The 18,934-nt window shown below is 37.4% G+C and overlaps 1 protein-coding gene across 2 annotated transcripts in view; it reads right to left on the bottom strand.

The window, feature by feature from the left end:
- LOC150094421 (pleckstrin homology domain-containing family J member 1-like) overlaps positions 1-18,934 on the bottom strand; it is a 137,841-nt gene that overhangs the window by 8,926 nt on the left and 109,981 nt on the right. Inside the window, exon 7 of one of the 2 annotated variants that reach the window (XM_090412249.1) lies at positions 4,008-4,068. The exons of the other annotated variant lie outside the window; for it this stretch is intronic. Coding sequence (XP_090268375.1) covers positions 4,055-4,068 — 14 coding nt within the window. The 3' untranslated portion in view covers positions 4,008-4,054. Of the gene's footprint in view, positions 1-4,007; positions 4,069-18,934 lie in introns of those variants that run through there. 2 annotated transcript variants of the gene reach the window in all.

Here is an 18,934-nt window from a genome sequence, read left to right as displayed (position 1 = left end):
GGCCGGAATCCAGCTTGTTCTTCACCAAGCTTTTCTTTCACAATTCTTCTCAACCATTTCTCAAGTATACTGGCATAAATCTTGCCCGGAGCACTCAGTAGGGAAATACCTCTGTAATTCTCACATTCAGTTTTATTTCCCTTTTTATATATGGGTACTATGAGAGCTCTACTCCAATCATCAGGAATTCGTCCCTCTGTCCAGGCCTTTTGAACTATGCAGTGCAGCCACTGCAAGACTTTTATACCACCATACTTTAGCATTTCTGGTCGAATATCATCTACTCCTGCTGCCTTTCCACATTTTAAGTCTTTGATGGCTTTTTCTACTTGTATGGATATGTATTCCTGTTGAGTGTTTTTTTACCACTGTGCTATCACTGCTTGTTTCATTCAGCAATTTCTCGAAGTAATTACTCCATACTTCAAGGATATCTTTTTCTCCTGTTTTCATGTCACCTTTATCATCTCTAACTCCTTTTACAGTACTCTTTCCTCCATTTCTGAGCTTCTTCAAAAACCTCCAAAATATTTTGCCTAGACCTAATAGTCTGTGGTTTCAAATCCCATGGTGACATTCTTATATATGAATGTCTTCAGGTGAAAGACATTCACATATAACAATCACCTAATATAAAACTACCACTATGCTTATTGGAGGTCTGAGTGGTTTGCCCAAGTTTTTGATCTAGATTTTCTGAACCCTTCACCCAGGCAAAGTATTAATATACTATAAGTTTGCAATATTTTATAGGTGGGATTCATAAAAAGATTTCATGAAAGTTTTTTCTTTTCTTTTTTCCAAATTAATGTGCTCTGATGCTATTATTTAATTTAACCAACATATTCAGCTTACATTAAATGGTATCAAAACCATCAATATTTCAAATGATGTAGCAGTGTGTGTGTGTTTTCTCTGATCAGTTTTCTCTGTTTGTGTGGAGGGAAAACCCTGCTATCTCTTGTATGATACTGGCTAACTTACCGTCAACTGAAAAGCCCATATAAAGATTGGAAAAGATCTCCAAAGGTTTGAGTCATGTCACATCATGACAAAAACCAAACCCCATGGTCTTATCCAATCAAAGGACATGTCCTGTCATTTGTCCAAATGCATTATGGAGGAGCCAAATACTGGCTAACAAAAGGCAACATACAACAACACTTCTAAATGTATGACAATGCAACTATATGTTCTCAGAGTATGTACTATAAAGGAGGGGTATAACAACCTGAAATGGTCATTTTTTCGATTTAAGTTAGTTGTCTGAAGTGGTGCATCAAAAACTTCCCTAAAATTCATCTACCATCCAGAAGAGAGTAGTTTAGTTAACTTGATGACTGCTCTCATTAATGGACTCATTCCAAATACTAATTCAGTAAAGCTAGCAGAAGAAGTCAGAGAGGGGAAAATACATTTATATTATTAGATGGATTAGTCCATAACAGGATTAGTTATTATTATTGCATGGGCACCTCCATGGAGTCCAAAAACTCATTCTTGGAGACCAAACTATCCATATGTTATCTACTGTACCTATCCTTGAACCCATTAACAGACAAGGTTATTGACAGCTGACTCCAGCAACCCATTCGATTCATTCACCATTCTCCAGGCAAAATATCTAGTCTTTACATCCCCCCCCCCCAACTAACCACACACACACACTCAACTTCCAGAGATTACCTCTTATTATTATATCCCCAGTAGTCAAGTGATGAAACTTTCCTATATAAAGAAGAATGATAACTCTCTTATCTCTGCTTGTTGGTGTGTTCTTCAATAACCAAGTAATCCTGTGACTAACCCCCTGGCTATTTTAGCAATATGCCCTCTAAACTTCAACTCTCTATCTACTACTCTCACCCAAATCTCTGACTTCATCAATTTCCTGGAGGATAGTTCTCTCAATGTGGTACACAGCTTGTAATCTGTGTATCACAAAATGCATAACTTTACACTTTTCTATGTTAAATTGACATCCATTATGTTTTGCCCATACTGTCGGCCTATTTAAATCATTCTGCAAGCTCTGTACATTACCTTAATTAACTATTACCCTATCCAACTTCGCATCATCAGGAAACAACTGAATATCTCACTTCCAATTATTTCCTATATCATTTATGTACAAATTAAACAGCAGTGATACAAGCACAGAACCCTGCATCACATCACTAGTCACCTGCCTTCTCCTGGAATTCTGCACCCCCTATATACTACTTTTTTTGGTATCTGTCCATTACCCATCCCCACTTGATGCAATCTGCATAAAAGAGTTCCATGCAGCATCCTCTCAAGTGCTCAATGACGCCCTTCATAGAGTATCACATTCTTATCCACCTATTCCTGAATTCTCTTTTTGTTTTGCCCAACTTTTTCAATACTTTTACTACCACTCCTGTTAATTAATAAACAAACTGATCTTGCGTGGCAAGCAGACTGTTATCATAGGTAAGGAAGAGTGAAGTATCATCTTACTTCTCACAAATAACAGAGAATAGTGTTTTGGTAGCATCAGTATTGAAATTTACTAAATTATCTTCATACCAGTTGAACATGTCAAGATAATCAGTGTTTAAGTCATTGACTATAGAAGATCTCGAAACTTGAGTCATCTGAGTACTACTGGGCATTGTGTAATGAAGACAAACAGAGTATATGTCATCAATGAAAACTATAAATACAAATCGAAGTTAGCAACAGAAGATTACTGATGTATAGGAGCAAAACCCATCAATACGGTAAGTTAAAACTGAAGCTTTCCAGACAACCAAACAGATTAGCTTTTCTAAAATACTGCTAGAATAATAATGTCATCCCAAACTGTGTTAAACAAAAACATCTCTTTAGTTCACCAAAGGCACTCTTCATATAACAAGCACACCAGCTTTGCCCTTTTATGCGAACAGACTGACATCATGTACATTGTACTTGTTGACAGTAGATGAGAGGCTTGTTGCATCACTGAATAAACACCGATCTATGGACTATCCTCTCAGATATCCCCAACACATCAGCAGCCAAAGAATTTCAGAAAATAAAAAGCACATCAATACATTTACAAATGTATTAAAAAAAACTTAGCTATCAAGCATCAACAACCTCAGGAAAATTTCTCTTCTTCCTCTTATGTCTTTTTCATGATGCGACTTTATGCATGCAATCCCAATCGACTTGTCGCAGAGCCTGATGTTTGGGGGAAAGGTATTTTGTCTCTAGAAGTGTATTCACGGAACCGGTTTTGCCTGTTCTGATGGACAAAAAACCCAAGTTTCCAGGGGGAAGGGGGGGGGAACCTCCATATAAGACTAACTCACCTTCAGTCAAAAGAAACCAGATGAATGTTCCTCACGTCTTGGATGGGAATCAAACCCAGATTTTTCCAACCAAAGGGTTTTGTCTATACCGACTGAGCTACAGAGGCTCTCTTCAATAACCTCAGGAAAACATCGTAGTAAATTTATTGTCCTTCACCCTCTTTTAGTAATTAGTGCAATTAGCCTTGCACCTAATATCGGGTTTGATGTCATCACTTTCTTTCATAATCTGATCCATACAGATGATGAATAGATACTTTCTTATATCTGTTTACATCAAACCATCTTCCTGCATTTCCTTCAGTTCTAACTGGTGACGTACTACTTAAATACAGACTATGTATTGCTTTAATCTTTAAAGGTACCTGTGGCATAACTATAAACAACAAATTACATGATAACAACAGTAATTAACTTTAATGAAAGTACAGATATTTCATACTGAAAATACCAGTACATCATCTGAGTGCAGAAACAAGCAAATCAAAGAACAGGAATACAAGGTACATACAACAATCGGTTTACCAATTAAAAAATTATTCATGGAAAATTTGCTAAGCTAACAAGCAAGTTAGAAAAATTACCTGTTTTACAAGATAGACTTCATGCTTGGATTGCGTTTCTCAAAAAATGTCGAGATACAAAAGTTATTCCCACATTTGCCAGATTTAGACTATTCGGTTGCCTGGAGCTCACACAATTTATATTTGTGGAAGTTTTTCCTTGATATGGAACTAACTTTGGGCAACTAAAAAAAGATTTAGCATCTAATATTCAGTCTATTTTAGATCTTGAAAGAAGGTTTTCAGCTATTCTTGATGACAAATTACTGGATATCACTCTACGTGTTTCAAAACAATCTTCAGCCCGCTCTTATGGAAGGCATTTTTACAAGTCTGATACAAAAATGTGAATTATTATATCATAAGGAAAAATTTATATTTTTATTATTTATATTTATACATTGTTGGAAGTTTTTTTCCACTTGGTTAGACTATAAATTATATATTTAGTTTAATCCTTTATCCAAGTGTAAGCAAACAAAGTTTGTGCCTGAAGCATATTCAGGACTGGGACAACTCATGGCAAAGGTGGATCAAACTTCACATCACTTGCCTTAGTATCCATAATGCAAAGCACATCTCCTTGCAGACATGCATAATGCCCACATGAAGTATGATCTACCTTTGCCACGAGCTGCCCCAATATATTATTTATAGTCTAATCAAGTGGGAAAAAACTTCCAACATCATTCTCTAATCCAGAGTAATTTATTAATAAGGTGTGACACCTTTGGCAACTCGCAGATGTGACTTCTGCATTGCTTCAAACTTGGTATCACCTCTGGGTCTGGCTCCCACTGAAGAGACCTCGATAAAGGTCAAAACCAGTCTGGGTAGTGACCCTTCCCATAATGCATAGCATTATACATGTCTGCAAGGAGACTGTTTGCGACATTATACAATGTCGCAAACTTTGTTTGCTTACACTTGGATAAAGGATTAAACTAAATATATAATATAAATTTATACATTCTGACAACACTTCTACTAATAAATGAACATTTCTGGATGCCTGGTGTCTGATGCTGAGACTAGTGTGCTGGCTAAAGGCCATGATTTTGCTGTGGTATCCATTCCATATCCTAATGTTTTGCATAATATCAAACACCATCTGTCGGGATTTTTAAGTGAAGTTGCTGCTTTACTCTTTAAAAGCAAATTACCTCCATGTAATTATCTAGCACTAAAATCCGTGTGTTGTTTTCATTATATGACAAAAGAATCATACATCTATTTCGAAAGCAGATAAAGGAAAATCTGTAATAGTAAACGATAAGGCCAACTATGAAAGGAAGATAGACTGCCTTTTATACAGGATACCTCCACCTATCAAGAAATTGTTATAACCCTACAAAAACACAAATCAAACATTTAAATAATTCCTTGATGAAGTTAGCTGGGATCAAAATACTTTGGATAAATTGTGTATTCTGGAAGGACCCCTCGTATACATGGTCTCCCAAAAATTCATAAAGGGGGTTGTCCAGTAAGATCCATTGTGAAATGTATTGACTCTCCCACCTACAGAATTGCTAAATTTCTTTCACGTTTATTAACTGACCATATTGGACAATCCAGATCATTCACCAAGAATTCCACATATTTTCTCAAAAAAAATCAAGAATATTCAAATACAAGAATCAGATTTGTTAGTCAGCTTTGACATTGTTTCTCTTTTTACCAATATTTTGTTATCTGACACTATTAGTTTACTATATCATGATTTCCCTCCTGATGTTGTGAAGATTTTTTGAATTTGTTATGCAATCAGGATATTTCAGCTAGAAAATCTGGTTTCACCAGTACAGCCACTCTGGGCTTGCAGACCATGCTCTGGATATCCACCACAGAATATGTTGGAAGAAAGCCACGTTAATACACTGCAGCAAATTTAAATATGAAAGATTATTCATGGAATCAGCCTAAACTCTAAAAAACTTTCCAAACCTCAACAAATTTGGGTGCATGAGACTGCCCCAAATTTGGAAAGCTCTGCATCTTGAGAACTTCAGCCCCAACAGCCAAGACAACCCAATATAGCCCACTAGGGGGCACCTTTAAGACTCTAGGAACAACATGTTGTAATAGGTTTCACGGTATGATAAGAACACAGATGGTTAAGAAAATAACTATTTATTAACTTAAAGCTAATATTTCGCTGGTATTATATCCAGCATCTTCAGAGCACACAACACAAAGTTTGTTACAAATGTAAGACAACCACAATCCGGTGTAACAGTGGGGGCTAGTATAAATGATTGCAGCGTGCAACACAAGACTAAAGTCCTAATATGGCGCCATCTAGGTAAAAAAAAAAATTCAAATTCAAAAAATATAAATTAAAAAATATTAATTTGGTCTTAGGATGACTGTCTCCTAAATCTTTGGTAGATTTATACAGCCATACTTGTTAAGGTTTGGAGTATGTTTTAAGGCTTCTGTTGATTCCAGGAACAACCTCTCTGACTTGTAGAAGCTTCTGTGCATTACTTTTGTTTCTTTCCAATTGATCCTGTGTGCAGGGGTATCCAAAGCATGGTCTGCCAGACCCGACTTACCATAGCGAAAGTGTCGGATATATTTTTTGTGTTCACTGAGGCAGATGTCCACATTTCTTCCTGTCTGTCCGTAGTAGGCTTGATGGCAAGAACAGGGCACTTCATAGACACCTGGATGTGATAAAGGAGTGCATTTGTCCTTAGGTGAACGGATGAGAGTTGCTAATTTTATATAAGGTTTAAATACTGTGCATAGTTGGTGTTTATTAAGCACCCTAGATATCTTTTCAGATGTGCCTTTAATGTATGGGATGGTGATGGTTTTGTTGTAGTCTTCTGTGGTAGATATAGGGGATTTATGGGTAGTATTTAGTATGTTATCTATTTTGTGGGGATTATAACCATTGATTAAGAAGGTTTGACATAGGTGAGAAAGTTCAGCAGTGAGAGCAATGTCATTGGAACAGATTGCTCTAGCTCTATGGGTCAGTGTTTTTAAGATACCATATTGTTGAGAAGGGTGATGGTGTGATTGTTTGTGTAAGTATCTCCCTGTATGTTTGGGTTTTCTATAAACCGAAAATGATAAGGAACCTTCTGGAAAGACGTGTGATCAGTGTGTCCAAGAAGGGCGGGCAGGCAGTCATTGGCTTCTAGTTCCATTGTAAAGTGGATTTTAGGGTGCTGGCTATTTAGATGCACTGAAAATGTATTCAATGTGGCTGGGCCATGTGGCCAAATAGCAAACACATCATCAACATAGCATAGCCAGAGACTAGGTTTGAGAGTGGCTGTGTTGATAGCTAATTTTTCCAGATGTTCTATGTAGAAGTTGGCTAAGGGGGGAGAAAGGGGTGAACCCATAGCTGTCCCATCTAATTGTTTGTATATTGGCCACATTGAATATTTAATTATTCAATGTGGCTGGGCCATGTAAAATAACCTGCCTGTACTGTGAATTTAAATAGCTGAAATATATCTGGGGGAAATTGTGAATTTAGTAAGTTAAGTGTTTCAATCAGTGGTACATCAGTGAATAATGAGGTGATATCAAAACTCACCATTAGGTCTTAACTATTTAAGGTGTGGTTTTCTAAAATACTTTTCAGGTGGGTAGAATTTTTAACAAAAGAGGGAGAATCGTTTGTGTAAGTGGTTAGTAATTTTGCTAAATGTTTAGCTAGTTTATATGTAGGACTGTTTATACTATCTACAATAGGACGCAAAGGTGTACCTTGTTTGTGTATTTTAGGAGCACCATATATTCTGGGTGCTTTAATGTGCATGGGTTTGAGTTTTTTGACAATTTCTTTTAGGCCAGGAAGTGATTTTGTTCAGTAACTTGCACACCTTATTCTTTTGTGAGTTGGTGGGATCTCGAGATCCCACCAACTCACGAAACGGGTGGTCTGGCAGACCATGCTTTGGATACCCCTGCACACAGGATCAATTGGAAAGAAACAAAAGTAATGCACAGAAGCTTCTACAAGTCAGAGAGGTTGTTCCTGGAATCAACAGAAGCCTTAAAACATACTCCAAACCTTAACAAGTATGGCTGTATAAATCTGCCAAAGATTTGGGAGACAGTCATCCTAAGACCAAATTAATATTTTTTAATTTATATTTTTTCAATTTGAATTTTTTTTTGACTACTATTTCAAAACTTTGATGATTTTTTTTTTTTAACCTAGATGGCGCCATATTAGGACTTTAGTCTTGCGTTGCACGCTGCAATCACTTATACTAGCCCCCACTGTTACACCAGATTGTGGTTGTCTTACATTTGTAACAAACTTTGTGTTGTGTGCTATGAAGATGCTGGATATAATACCAGCGAAATATTAGCTTTAAGTTAATAAATAGTTATTTTCTTAACCATCTGTGTTCTTATCATACCATGAACCCTATTACAACATGTCTGATGAACACATAAGCCTATCCACGCATAGGAACAACAGTATTTTTCTCTCTTCTGCTTCATTTGCTTTTTGTAGTGTCTGCGTGCACATGTCATAGTTGTATATTCCCATGAAGATGGCAATGTCACATTGCTGAAATATAGGAGGTATTTATTAAAGTTTCTTTAAATTAATATTCCAGCATATGTTGTAAATTCATTAAATAATTTAATAGACATGTGTTACCAATGTGTAAGCCTATCTACAAGAATTAAGATCTTCCACAGAGATTCTATCACACTCAAGGACCGCCAATACGGCAAACTAAAGCTGAAGATATCGAGGCAACTAACTCGTTCGACCTTCTTAAAACGCTGCTGGGATAATGAGGTAATTCCAAATTGTGTAAAATTTAAGCACCGTTTTTCTATTCACAGAAGGCTCTCCGCATTTATAACCATGCTAGCTTCACCCTACTACGAGAACAAATTACCACTACGTGCGCGTTCTCCTAGCCGACATCAGCAAAGCTATTCGGGCGCTAAAGGAGGAGCTTTCTGACACGTTGAACCACAACCTTTGAACGATTCTTACGACGTCTCGTGCGCTATGGCAGCAAAAGAATTTGAAAAGATACTAAGTCAGCACATCAAAAAATTTGAAAACTTGAAAAAGGACTCTACCTCCGAACCTCAACAACCACTTAACACTGTAATCAACCTTTCTTCTGAGTCACTCAATGCACTGGCACGTGGCCACAATTTCGCCATATCTCTTAAGAAAATACCTGCTGAAGAAATAATGATTCAGATAGAACGTAGTATCTGCAAAATTAAAAACCATATCGCAAACAATATCAGACTGGATGTAGCTGGTGTTCTCCCCAAAGCAAGACCACCAAAAACCAACCTATCCAAAGCAGAATATAAAGTTCTACAAGAAATGAAGAAAAACAAAGAAATAGTAATCACCAAAGAAGATAAGGGAAATGCCACTGTTGTTCTCAACCAAACCGACTACACAGGTAAGCTTAATGCTTTATTGTTAGATCGGGATACCTACCTCTCTATTGAGTATAATCCCACCAGCTCCCAAATTAGAACACTCCCAAGGTTCCTTAAGAAGATCACCTCCTGGCCTGTGGAAGTTACCAACAAACTAAAACTTTTTAACTCTAGATCCCCCCAAATATATGGACTTCCAAAAATACATTAACAAAATATGCCCTTACGTCCCATAGTGGATGGCATTGCTTCCCCCCACATACAAATTAGCCAAACATTTAGCCAAAATGCTCACACACTATACTCGCAATACACCAAACATAAAAAACTCAGCCCACTTCAAAGCCAGTATAAAAAACCTCTCACTCAAACATACTGACATAATGGTCAGTTATGATGTCTCCTCCCTATTCAAAAATGTCCCACTCAAGGAAACCTTAGAGCTCATCCAAACCAAAGTTCCTCCCGATATCTCAGTCCTATTTGAGTTCACAATAAATTCAGGCTATTTTCACCACTCACCCCACCCCTGGCCAACTTCTTTATGGAGACTTTTGAAGAGAAAGACTTAAACTGAGCCATACAAAAACCCACTGTTTGGCTTCACTACGTTGATGATGTGTTCGCTATTTGGCCACATGGCTCAGATACACTCTACTTCCTAACACACTTAAACAACCAACAGCCCAGAATGGGGTGCTTAAAGTTCAAAGCTGTATAACTGAGAGGAGACCTCCACATAGCCTTTAAAGGAATGCGGGGAACCGACCAGGGCTTCTGACCTAATGTCCAATCCTCACCTTCTCCTGGTGCATCCTGTTGGTTATCTACTTGGATACTGAATGAACGAGGATGGGCTGGTCATCTGGGATTTAGCCGACCAAATTGTATTCTTATTGGTTAAACCAAAATAAAAAATGATGGTACAACATGACAAAATTTCATGACGGCTGGGGCATCACCTGGTTAAACAAGGCCCCCGTTGTTTTCGCCAGGGAACCGGGGTGAACAGTGAAAAGTCAGCTACTGGAACAAATCTGAAAACAAACCCCAACTCAACATCACCAGAGTTAAAGATCGGTGCTATCAACATAAGAAGCCTGAATGGCAAAGAAATGGAGCTAGCTGAGGAATTAGATAAGTACAGGATCGACATAATAGGGGTGAGTGAAACAAAAAAGACAAAAACTGGTAAAATATTTCTGAGCAATAAATACAAAATGTTATATTCAGGCAATGACAATCAAGGAAAAGAAGGGGTAGCAATAGTATTCAACACAAAATACGAGGCTAATCTTCTTGAATGGCAGTCAGTCTCAAGTAGAGTAATGTGGGCAAATATGAGAATGGGAAACTGGACAATGAGACATTTGTGCCTATGGTCCCACAGAAGGTTCTACTAAGACAGAAGTGGAGGAATTTTTTGATGCTTTAGAAAAAGCAACTGACACAATGAAAAAGGAAAAGTTGGTACTTGTTGGGGATCTAACGAGCAGAGTAGGAAATGATTGTGATACATACAAAAATATTTTGGGAAAATTTGGAGAAAAAAGCAAAGCTAATAATAATGGCAAATATTTGTTGGATTTCTGCTCAGGACATGGACTGATTATTACTAACACCATGTTCCAACATAAAAATGTGCACAAATTCACATGGAGAGAAGAGGCAAGGAATAAGAAAAGTCTCATTGACTATGTTATTATTGATGGTGATGTTTTCTTCCTGGTGCAAGACACCAGAGTGTACAGAGGATTTGAAATTGGAAGTGATCACTATTAGGCTTGAGCAGGATAAAATTGAATTTCATATTGAAAAGAATAGCATGTAACCAAGTTTTAAAGCGAATAAAAGTTGAGCAGCTCTCAGCGGTGAACTGTAGACTAAAATACACAAAGATTATTGAAAAAAAAAATGAAAGAGTTTGAGAACAGGAAAATCAAATCTTGGTGATTCAGTGGCAAGCCTTGAAGAAAACCCTGATTGATTCAGCTAGAGAAGCATGTGGTGAAGTTGTCTACAAGGATAGAAAAATCAGAACTCCATGGTGGACACAGAAAGTTAAAAAGGCAGTAAAGGAAAAGAAGAAAGCATATCAAACGTTCCTATAAAATAAGTCAGCTTGTGCTCTTAGAGAATACAGAGACAAATGCAAGAATGCTAAACACTGTGTAAAACTAGCTAAACAAAAGTCATGGGAGGACTTTGGCAAGAATATAGAAAATAAATATCAAGAAGGCGGCAAAATATTCCGGAGGTTGTTGCAGAAGCTTAGGAATTGAGGAAAGAGTACTGTAAAATGAGTTAGAGATGATAAAGGTGACATGAAAACAGGAGAAAAAGATATCCTTAAAGTATGGAGTAATTACTTTGAAAAACTGCTAAATGAAACAAGCAGTGATGACAGCACAGTGGTAAAAAACACTGACCAGGCATGCAATCAGGAATACATATCCATACTTGAAGTAGAAAAAGCCATCAAAGGCTTGAAATGTGGAAAGGCAGCAGGAGTAGAGTAGATGACATGCGACCAGAAATGCTGAAGTATGGTGGTATAAGAATTTTACAGTGGCTGCACTGCATAGTTCAGAAAGCCTGGACAGAGGGACGAATTCCCGATGATTGGAGTAGAGCTCTCATAGTACCCATATATAAAACGGGAAATAAAAGTGAATGTGAGAATTACAGAGGTATTTCCCTATTGAGTGTTCCTGGCAAGATCTATGCAAGTATACTTGAGAAACGGTTGAGAAGAATTGTGGTTTAATGTTAAATCTGGTGTGAGACAAGGATGTACATTATCCCCTCTGTTATTCATTATCTATATGGATCACATTATGAAGGAAAGTGGTATTAAACATGATAACAAAATTGGAGATGTTAATGTCAGCTCTTTGCTTTATATGGACGATGTTATACTTATCAATAAATCCGCTACGAGTCTGCAAGATTCTCTGACTAAATTAAATAACTGTTGTAATAGATATGGTATGAAGGTCAGCAATAAAAAGACAAAGACAATGAAAATAGGCAGAATCATTGAAAATGTCAACTGTGTTGTGAATGGAGAACCTGTGGAACAAGTAAAACATTTCAGCTACTTAGGCACGATTTTCAGTAAATGGAAAATTAAATATAGAAATAGACAACAGAATCAGCAAAGCTGGTATGGTGGGAAGTCAATTGAATAAATTCATATGGAATACGAGAGAAATTAGTTATAACACTAAATTAGCTGTATACAAGACAATGTTCAAACCAGTTTTAACTTATGGATCTGAGAGCTGGGTCAGAAGTAAAACATTTGACCACAGATATGAGAATCCTGAGAAAGATTAGAGGCATGAACAGATGGCATCAATGGCATTATCATATTAAAAACACGGATATTAGGAAAGAACTTGACATTGTCAGCATCTAGGTATGCATTAGCAGAGCTAATCTCAGGTGGTATGGTCACTTAAACAGAATGGGCGAAGAAAGTTTAGCAAAACAAGTGTTCTCTGCCAGGTTGGCAGGAAAACGATCCAGAGGAAGACCAACATATAGGTGGATTGATACGGCACAAAGTGCCTTAGACAATAGAAATATTAGATCTGATAATGTTGGAGTCTTGACAAGTAACAGACTGATTTGGAGGAAAATTATAGATAGGAAGTTAGTAATGATGTATAGTACTATCATATCCTGTACATCCCTTGAAGGTACATGGCAGGAATTTGATGATGATGATGACAGCCCAGACTCCTTGAAAAATAGTCTCCCTTTCCTAGACACTCTAATTACTCGCTAGCCTGATGGATCCTTGGTTTTCTCTATTTACAGAAAACCCACCCATACAGACAGATGCATTCACCAGCAATCCTCCCCCACAACAATATGGGGTTATAAAAACACTATATTCTTCTTCTTCTTATTGTGCTATCTTCTATCGAAGGACAGCGACCATCTTGGCGAACAAACTGCGGTCTTGTGCTAATCTGAGCAGTTGTGCACTGCTCTTTCCTGTCCACGTCTTGATGTTGTCAAACCATGATATTCTTTTTCTTCCTGTAGTTCCTTTGCCATCAATTCTTCCTACCAAAATAGTTTGTAGAAGTTGGTATTTGCTGTTTCTCATGATGTGGCCAAGATATGATGTTTTTCGTTTCTTGATTATTTGTACAAGATGTTTAGCTTTGCCAATGGATTTTAAGACCTCTTCATTGGTAATTTTTTCTGTCCATGATATCTTTAGCATTCTTCTGTATAGCCACATCTCAAAGGTAAACACTATATAACAGGAAGAAAAACACTATATAACAGGGCAAAATTAATCTGTTTAGATGACAATGCCCTAACCACTGAACTAAACCAATCCTTAACACTTTCTTAGCCAATGGCTACAACCCCAAAAATTATTAAAACCAGTTAACCAACCCACCCCCCCATAACAAAGATTACACTAAATCCATCACCATTCCCTATATCCAGGGCACCTCTGAAAAGTTAATCAAAATCTTAAAAAAATATGACCTGACTTCTTGTTACAAACCATATAAAAAATTGGCATCCCTTATCAGCTCCATCAAAGACCAATCACTTCCCCTAGACCTACCTGGGGTATATCAGGTCCCTTGCAACTGTAAACTGTCCTACTTTGGCCAAACAGGCAGGACAGCAAATGTCAGGATTTCGGAACACAAAGACTACGCCGGTTTCACCAGTACAGACACTCTGGGCTTGCAGACTATGCTCTGAATACTCACCGCAGAATACGTTGGAAGAAATCCCACATTAATAAATACACTGCAAGAAATTTAAATAAGAAAGATTATTTATCGAATCAGCCTCAGCTCTAAAAAACTTTCCAAACCTCAACAAATTTGGGAGCATGAGACTGCCCAAATTTGGGAAACCTGCATCTTGAGAACTTCAGTCCAACAGCCAAGACAACCCAATATAGCCTGCTAGGGGGCATCTTTAGGACTCTAGGAACAACATTAGTTTTTTTTTCTCTCTCTCTCTCTCTCCTGCTTCATTTGCTTTTTGTAGTGCCTGCATGCACGTGTCATAGTTGTTATGTCCCATGAAGATGGCAATGTGACACTGCTGAAATATAGGAGGTATTTATTAAAGTTTCTTTTAATTAATATTCCAGTATACATTGTAAATTCCTTAAAGAATTTAATAGTCATGTGTTACCAACCGATAAGCCTATCTACTAGATCCACTACAGACAGGTGGAAGGCACAGCCATGGGTAGCCCTTTGTCTACACCTTTGGCAAAATATTTTTTGAATTGTCTTGGGTTTTGTTACATCGATTATGTTTTTGCAGTTTGGCCTCATTCTGAAAATTAACTTATGACTTTCCTACAAAGGATCAATAGCCTTCATTCAATCCACCATGGAAAAAGAAAATGCTAGTAGCTTACCATTCTTGGACATCCTTCTTACTCACACAGTCAACCAGATACATTCATCAAAAGTCTGCTCATCACACCTCTCAAAAATTGATGTTATCAAGTCTTTAATTAATAGAGCATATGATGTATGTTGCTCTCCCTCAAGCTTACAACAAGAATTTCTATCAAAACTTTAATGGAATTAAATGGTTACAACCCTCATCAAATTCAGCAGATAATGTCCTATGTCCCAACACCTAAGGATTCTTCAACAGACTACAGGGTTCCAATCCCTTACATTTCTAGTATTTCTGAATCTATCGGTAGATAGGTTCAGAGATATTTGAAGAGGTATCATCTTATTCCCTCATGTCTTCCTATCAACAAAATTTCTCATTTGTTACCATCTACAAATGACAAACTGTCACCTCTATCACAGGCTGGTGTTTACCAGATTTCTTGTGAATGTAATTTGACATACTTTGGGTAGACAGGCCATTCTGTGGAAAAAAGAATCAATGAACATCAATAGTAATGACTAAATACAGTATCTGGTGGGATGAAATTCATCTTCTCTATAGAAGTATTTTTTAAATATGAATACCTTTTCAAAAAAAGTTGTGAAGTCCTTTTACATCAGCCTAACCTGAATCAGAACGATTATCTCTCTATCTTCCTCCCAAAAGTTTGTGAGATTCTCATGAAATGAGAATCTCCCAAAAACCAGAAATAGTTTTAATATTATATATTATTATATTAATGTCTAGCTCACAGAACCATTTTTAATTAATAAACCGATTATCGTATGTATCTTGTATTCCTGTTCTTTGATTTGCTTGTTTCTACACACACTGATTATGATGTACTGTTATTTTCAGTATGAAATATTTGTACTTTCGTATTTACCACATGTAACTGTAGTGTTTTTAAACCACCCCCCCTTTTTTTTTTCTGAGCACTTAATCCATGTAACTTAAGTATAGATTCCCATGATTTCTCAAGTGAAAATCGATTCTTGACAATCTCTACTTAGCCTCCTTGAACCCAGCTGTTCTTCTTCAGTATGTTGCATAAATCTTATCTGGAACACTTAGTAAAAAGAGCAAAATTCCTCTGTAATTCTTACATTCAGTTTTAATTTCCTTTTTATAGAGATAAATAATAATAATCCTAATTCCAATAATCTGGAATCTGACATTCTGTGAAAAACTTTTTATACCTCCATATTTGTTCATTTCTGGTTGAATTTTATCTACTCCAATTGCCTTTCCACATTTCAGGCTTTTGGGAGTTTTTTCTATCTCAGGTATTGATATGTACTTCTGTTTGCATTCCTTTTGGAATGCAAACCGAAGTACATATCAATTTATCGATTGCTTGTTTCATTTAAATCTTTCCAAGCGATTACTCTGAAGATCCAGAACAGTTTTCATGTCACTTTTTATCAACTCTGATTCCTTTATAATAGTCTTTCTCCCATTTCTAACTTTTTTCATAGCTTTCTAGAATATTTTGCCACATTCCTGATCTTCTATATTCTATAGAATTTAGGTCTTCTCGTGTCTTCTGTTTAGCTACTTTTTACACATAGCTTAGCTCTCTTACATTTCACTCTGTATTCTTTTAGATACCTGCTAACTTTTTTTTGATAGGAACTTTTGGCATGCATTCTTCTTTTCAAGAACTGCTTCTCTAAGTTGTTTGTGTCCATCCACCATTGTGTTTTTATTTTTTTTATCTTTACAGACAACTTCGCCACATGTCTCCCTAGTTGAACCAAATCAATGTTTTCTTCAGGTTTTGCCAATGAGACTCCAAGGTCTGATTTTTTTTTTGAACTGTTTCATTTTTTCTCCAATAATATTTGTTAATTCTCGTGGAAAGGCTTAGATGTTGGTTATGCATTTTTAACTAAATGATTTAAAGAAATTACAACTTCAACTTGGATATACATTAAAATAAATTTTAATATACTTCAATATTTCGGCAACGTCACGTTGCCATTTTCAAGAAACTTAAGAACAAGACACGTGCACGCAGGCACAACAAACAGTGAGTGAGAAAGAAGCAGGAAGCTATTATTTCTCCTTAAGTCCTAATGGCGCCCCCTTGCAGGCAATGTTGGTATTCTTGGGCAATTGGGCTGAGGTCTTCTGATGTAGGTTTCCCAAATTTGAGGCCAGTCTCATGCAGCCAAATTTGTTGAGGTTTGAATTGTTTCTTAGGGCTGAAGCTGATTCCATGAAAAGTCTTTCATATGGCAGGTATTCGAGTGCGTGGTCAGCAAGACCAGAGTGGCTGTATTGGTGAAACCGGATATAGTCCTTGTGTTCTGAGATTCTGATATTGGTTGTCCTGCCTGTTTGGCCAAAGTAGGACAGCTTACAGCTGCAAGGGACCTGGTGTACACCAGGTAGGTCTAGGGGGGGGGGGGTTAGTAGAGTGGATAAGGGATGCCAATTTTTTATATGGTCTGTAACAAGAAGTTAAGTCATGTTTTTTTATGATTTTTGTGATTTTTCGGAGATGCCTCGGATATAGGGTATGGTGATGGATTTAGAGTAATCCTTGTTGTGAGGGGGGGAAGGGAGGGTTGTGGTTTACTGGTTTCGATATTTTTTGGATTTTTTTTTGGGGGGGGTAGCCATTGGCTGGGAAAGGGTTGAAAATGTGGTTTAGTTCTGTGGTTAGGGCATTGTCATTTGAACAAGATAAGTTTAGCCCTGTTGTGTAGTGTCTTAATGACTCCATACTGTTGCAAGGAGGGGTGGTGGGATTGTTGGTGAATGTATCTGCCTGTATGGGTGGTTTTCCTATAGACTGAGAAAAACCAAGGTTCCATCAGGCTGGCGGGTGACTATTGTGTCTAAGAAAGGAAGGCAGTTGTTTAAGTGTGTTAGGAAGGACAGGAGTGCATCGGAGCCATGTGGCCAAATAGCGAACGCATCATCAATATAGCGAAGCCAAATGGTTGGTTTTTGTGGGGCAGAGTTTAAGGCTTTCTCTTCAAAAGTCTCCATATAAAAGTTGGCCAAGGGTGGGGAGAGTGGAGAACCCATGGCTGTCCCCTCTATTTGTTTGTAGAATTTTCCTTGCCAAACCAAATAGCCTGAGTTCATTGTGAACTGAAATAGGGCTGTAATATCGTAAGGAAATTTAGCTTGGATTAGATCTAAGGATTCTTTGAGTGGGACATTTGTAAATAAGGAGGAGACATCAAAACTGACCATTATGTCAGTGTGTTTGAGTGTAAGTTTTTCTATGCTGGCTTTGAAGTGGGCTGAGTTTTTTCACACACCTATGTGTGAAGGTGTGTTGCCAGTATAGTGTGAGAGCGCTTTGGCCAAATGTTTAGCTAGTTTGTATGTGGGGGAATCAATGCCATCCACTATGGGACGTACTGGTGCACATTTTCCTTATGTATTTTTGGGAGTCCATAAATACGGGGGGGGGGGGGGGGGGGAGTATGGAGTTAAATGGTTTTAATTTGATAGTGATTTCCACAGGCCAAGAAGTGACCTTCTTAAGGAGCCTGTGTAGTTTTCTAATTTGTGAGTTGGTGGGATTGTACTCGATATGATTAAATCTCTACTGGAATTAAAAAAAAAACAAGAAAATAATAATCACCAAAGCTGATAAAGGGAACGCCACAGTACTGCTTAACCAAAAGGATTACACAGGTAAGCTGAAATCTCTATTGTTAGATCGGGCTACTTACCTCCCTATCGAGTGCAATCCCACCAACTCACAAATTAGAAAACTCGACAGGCTCCTTAAGAAGGTCACTTCTTGGCCTGTGTAATCCTTTTGGTTAAGCAGTACTGTGGCGTTCCCTTTATCAGCTTTGGTGATTATTATTTTCTTGTTTTTCTTTAATTCCAGTGGAGATTTAATCATATCGAGTACAATCCCACCAACTCACAAATTAAAAAACTACACAGGCTCCTTAAGAAGGTCACTTCTTGGCCTGTGGAAATCACTATCAAATTAAAACCATTTAACTCCATACCCCCCCAACACTTCTTGGCCTGTGGAAATCATTAACAAATTAAAACCATTTAACTCCATACCCCTCATATTTATGGACTCCCAAAGATACATAAGAGATACATAAGGAAAATGTGCCATTACATCCCATAGTGGATGGCATTGATTTCCCCACATACAAACTAGCTAAACATTTGGCCAAAGCGCTCTCACACTATACTGGCAACACACCTTCACACACAAAAAACTCAGCCCACTTCAAAGCCAGTATAGAAAAC

The sequence above is a fragment of the Typopeltis vanoorti genome, chromosome 22 (assembly GCF_054136105.1).
Source record: "Typopeltis vanoorti isolate ZY-2024b chromosome 22, IOZ_Tvanoo_1.0, whole genome shotgun sequence".
Classification (NCBI taxonomy): Eukaryota; Metazoa; Arthropoda; class Arachnida; order Uropygi; family Thelyphonidae; genus Typopeltis; species Typopeltis vanoorti.
Note: the sequence above shows the minus strand (reverse complement) of the source record. Positions and strands in the feature narration are given on the sequence as shown.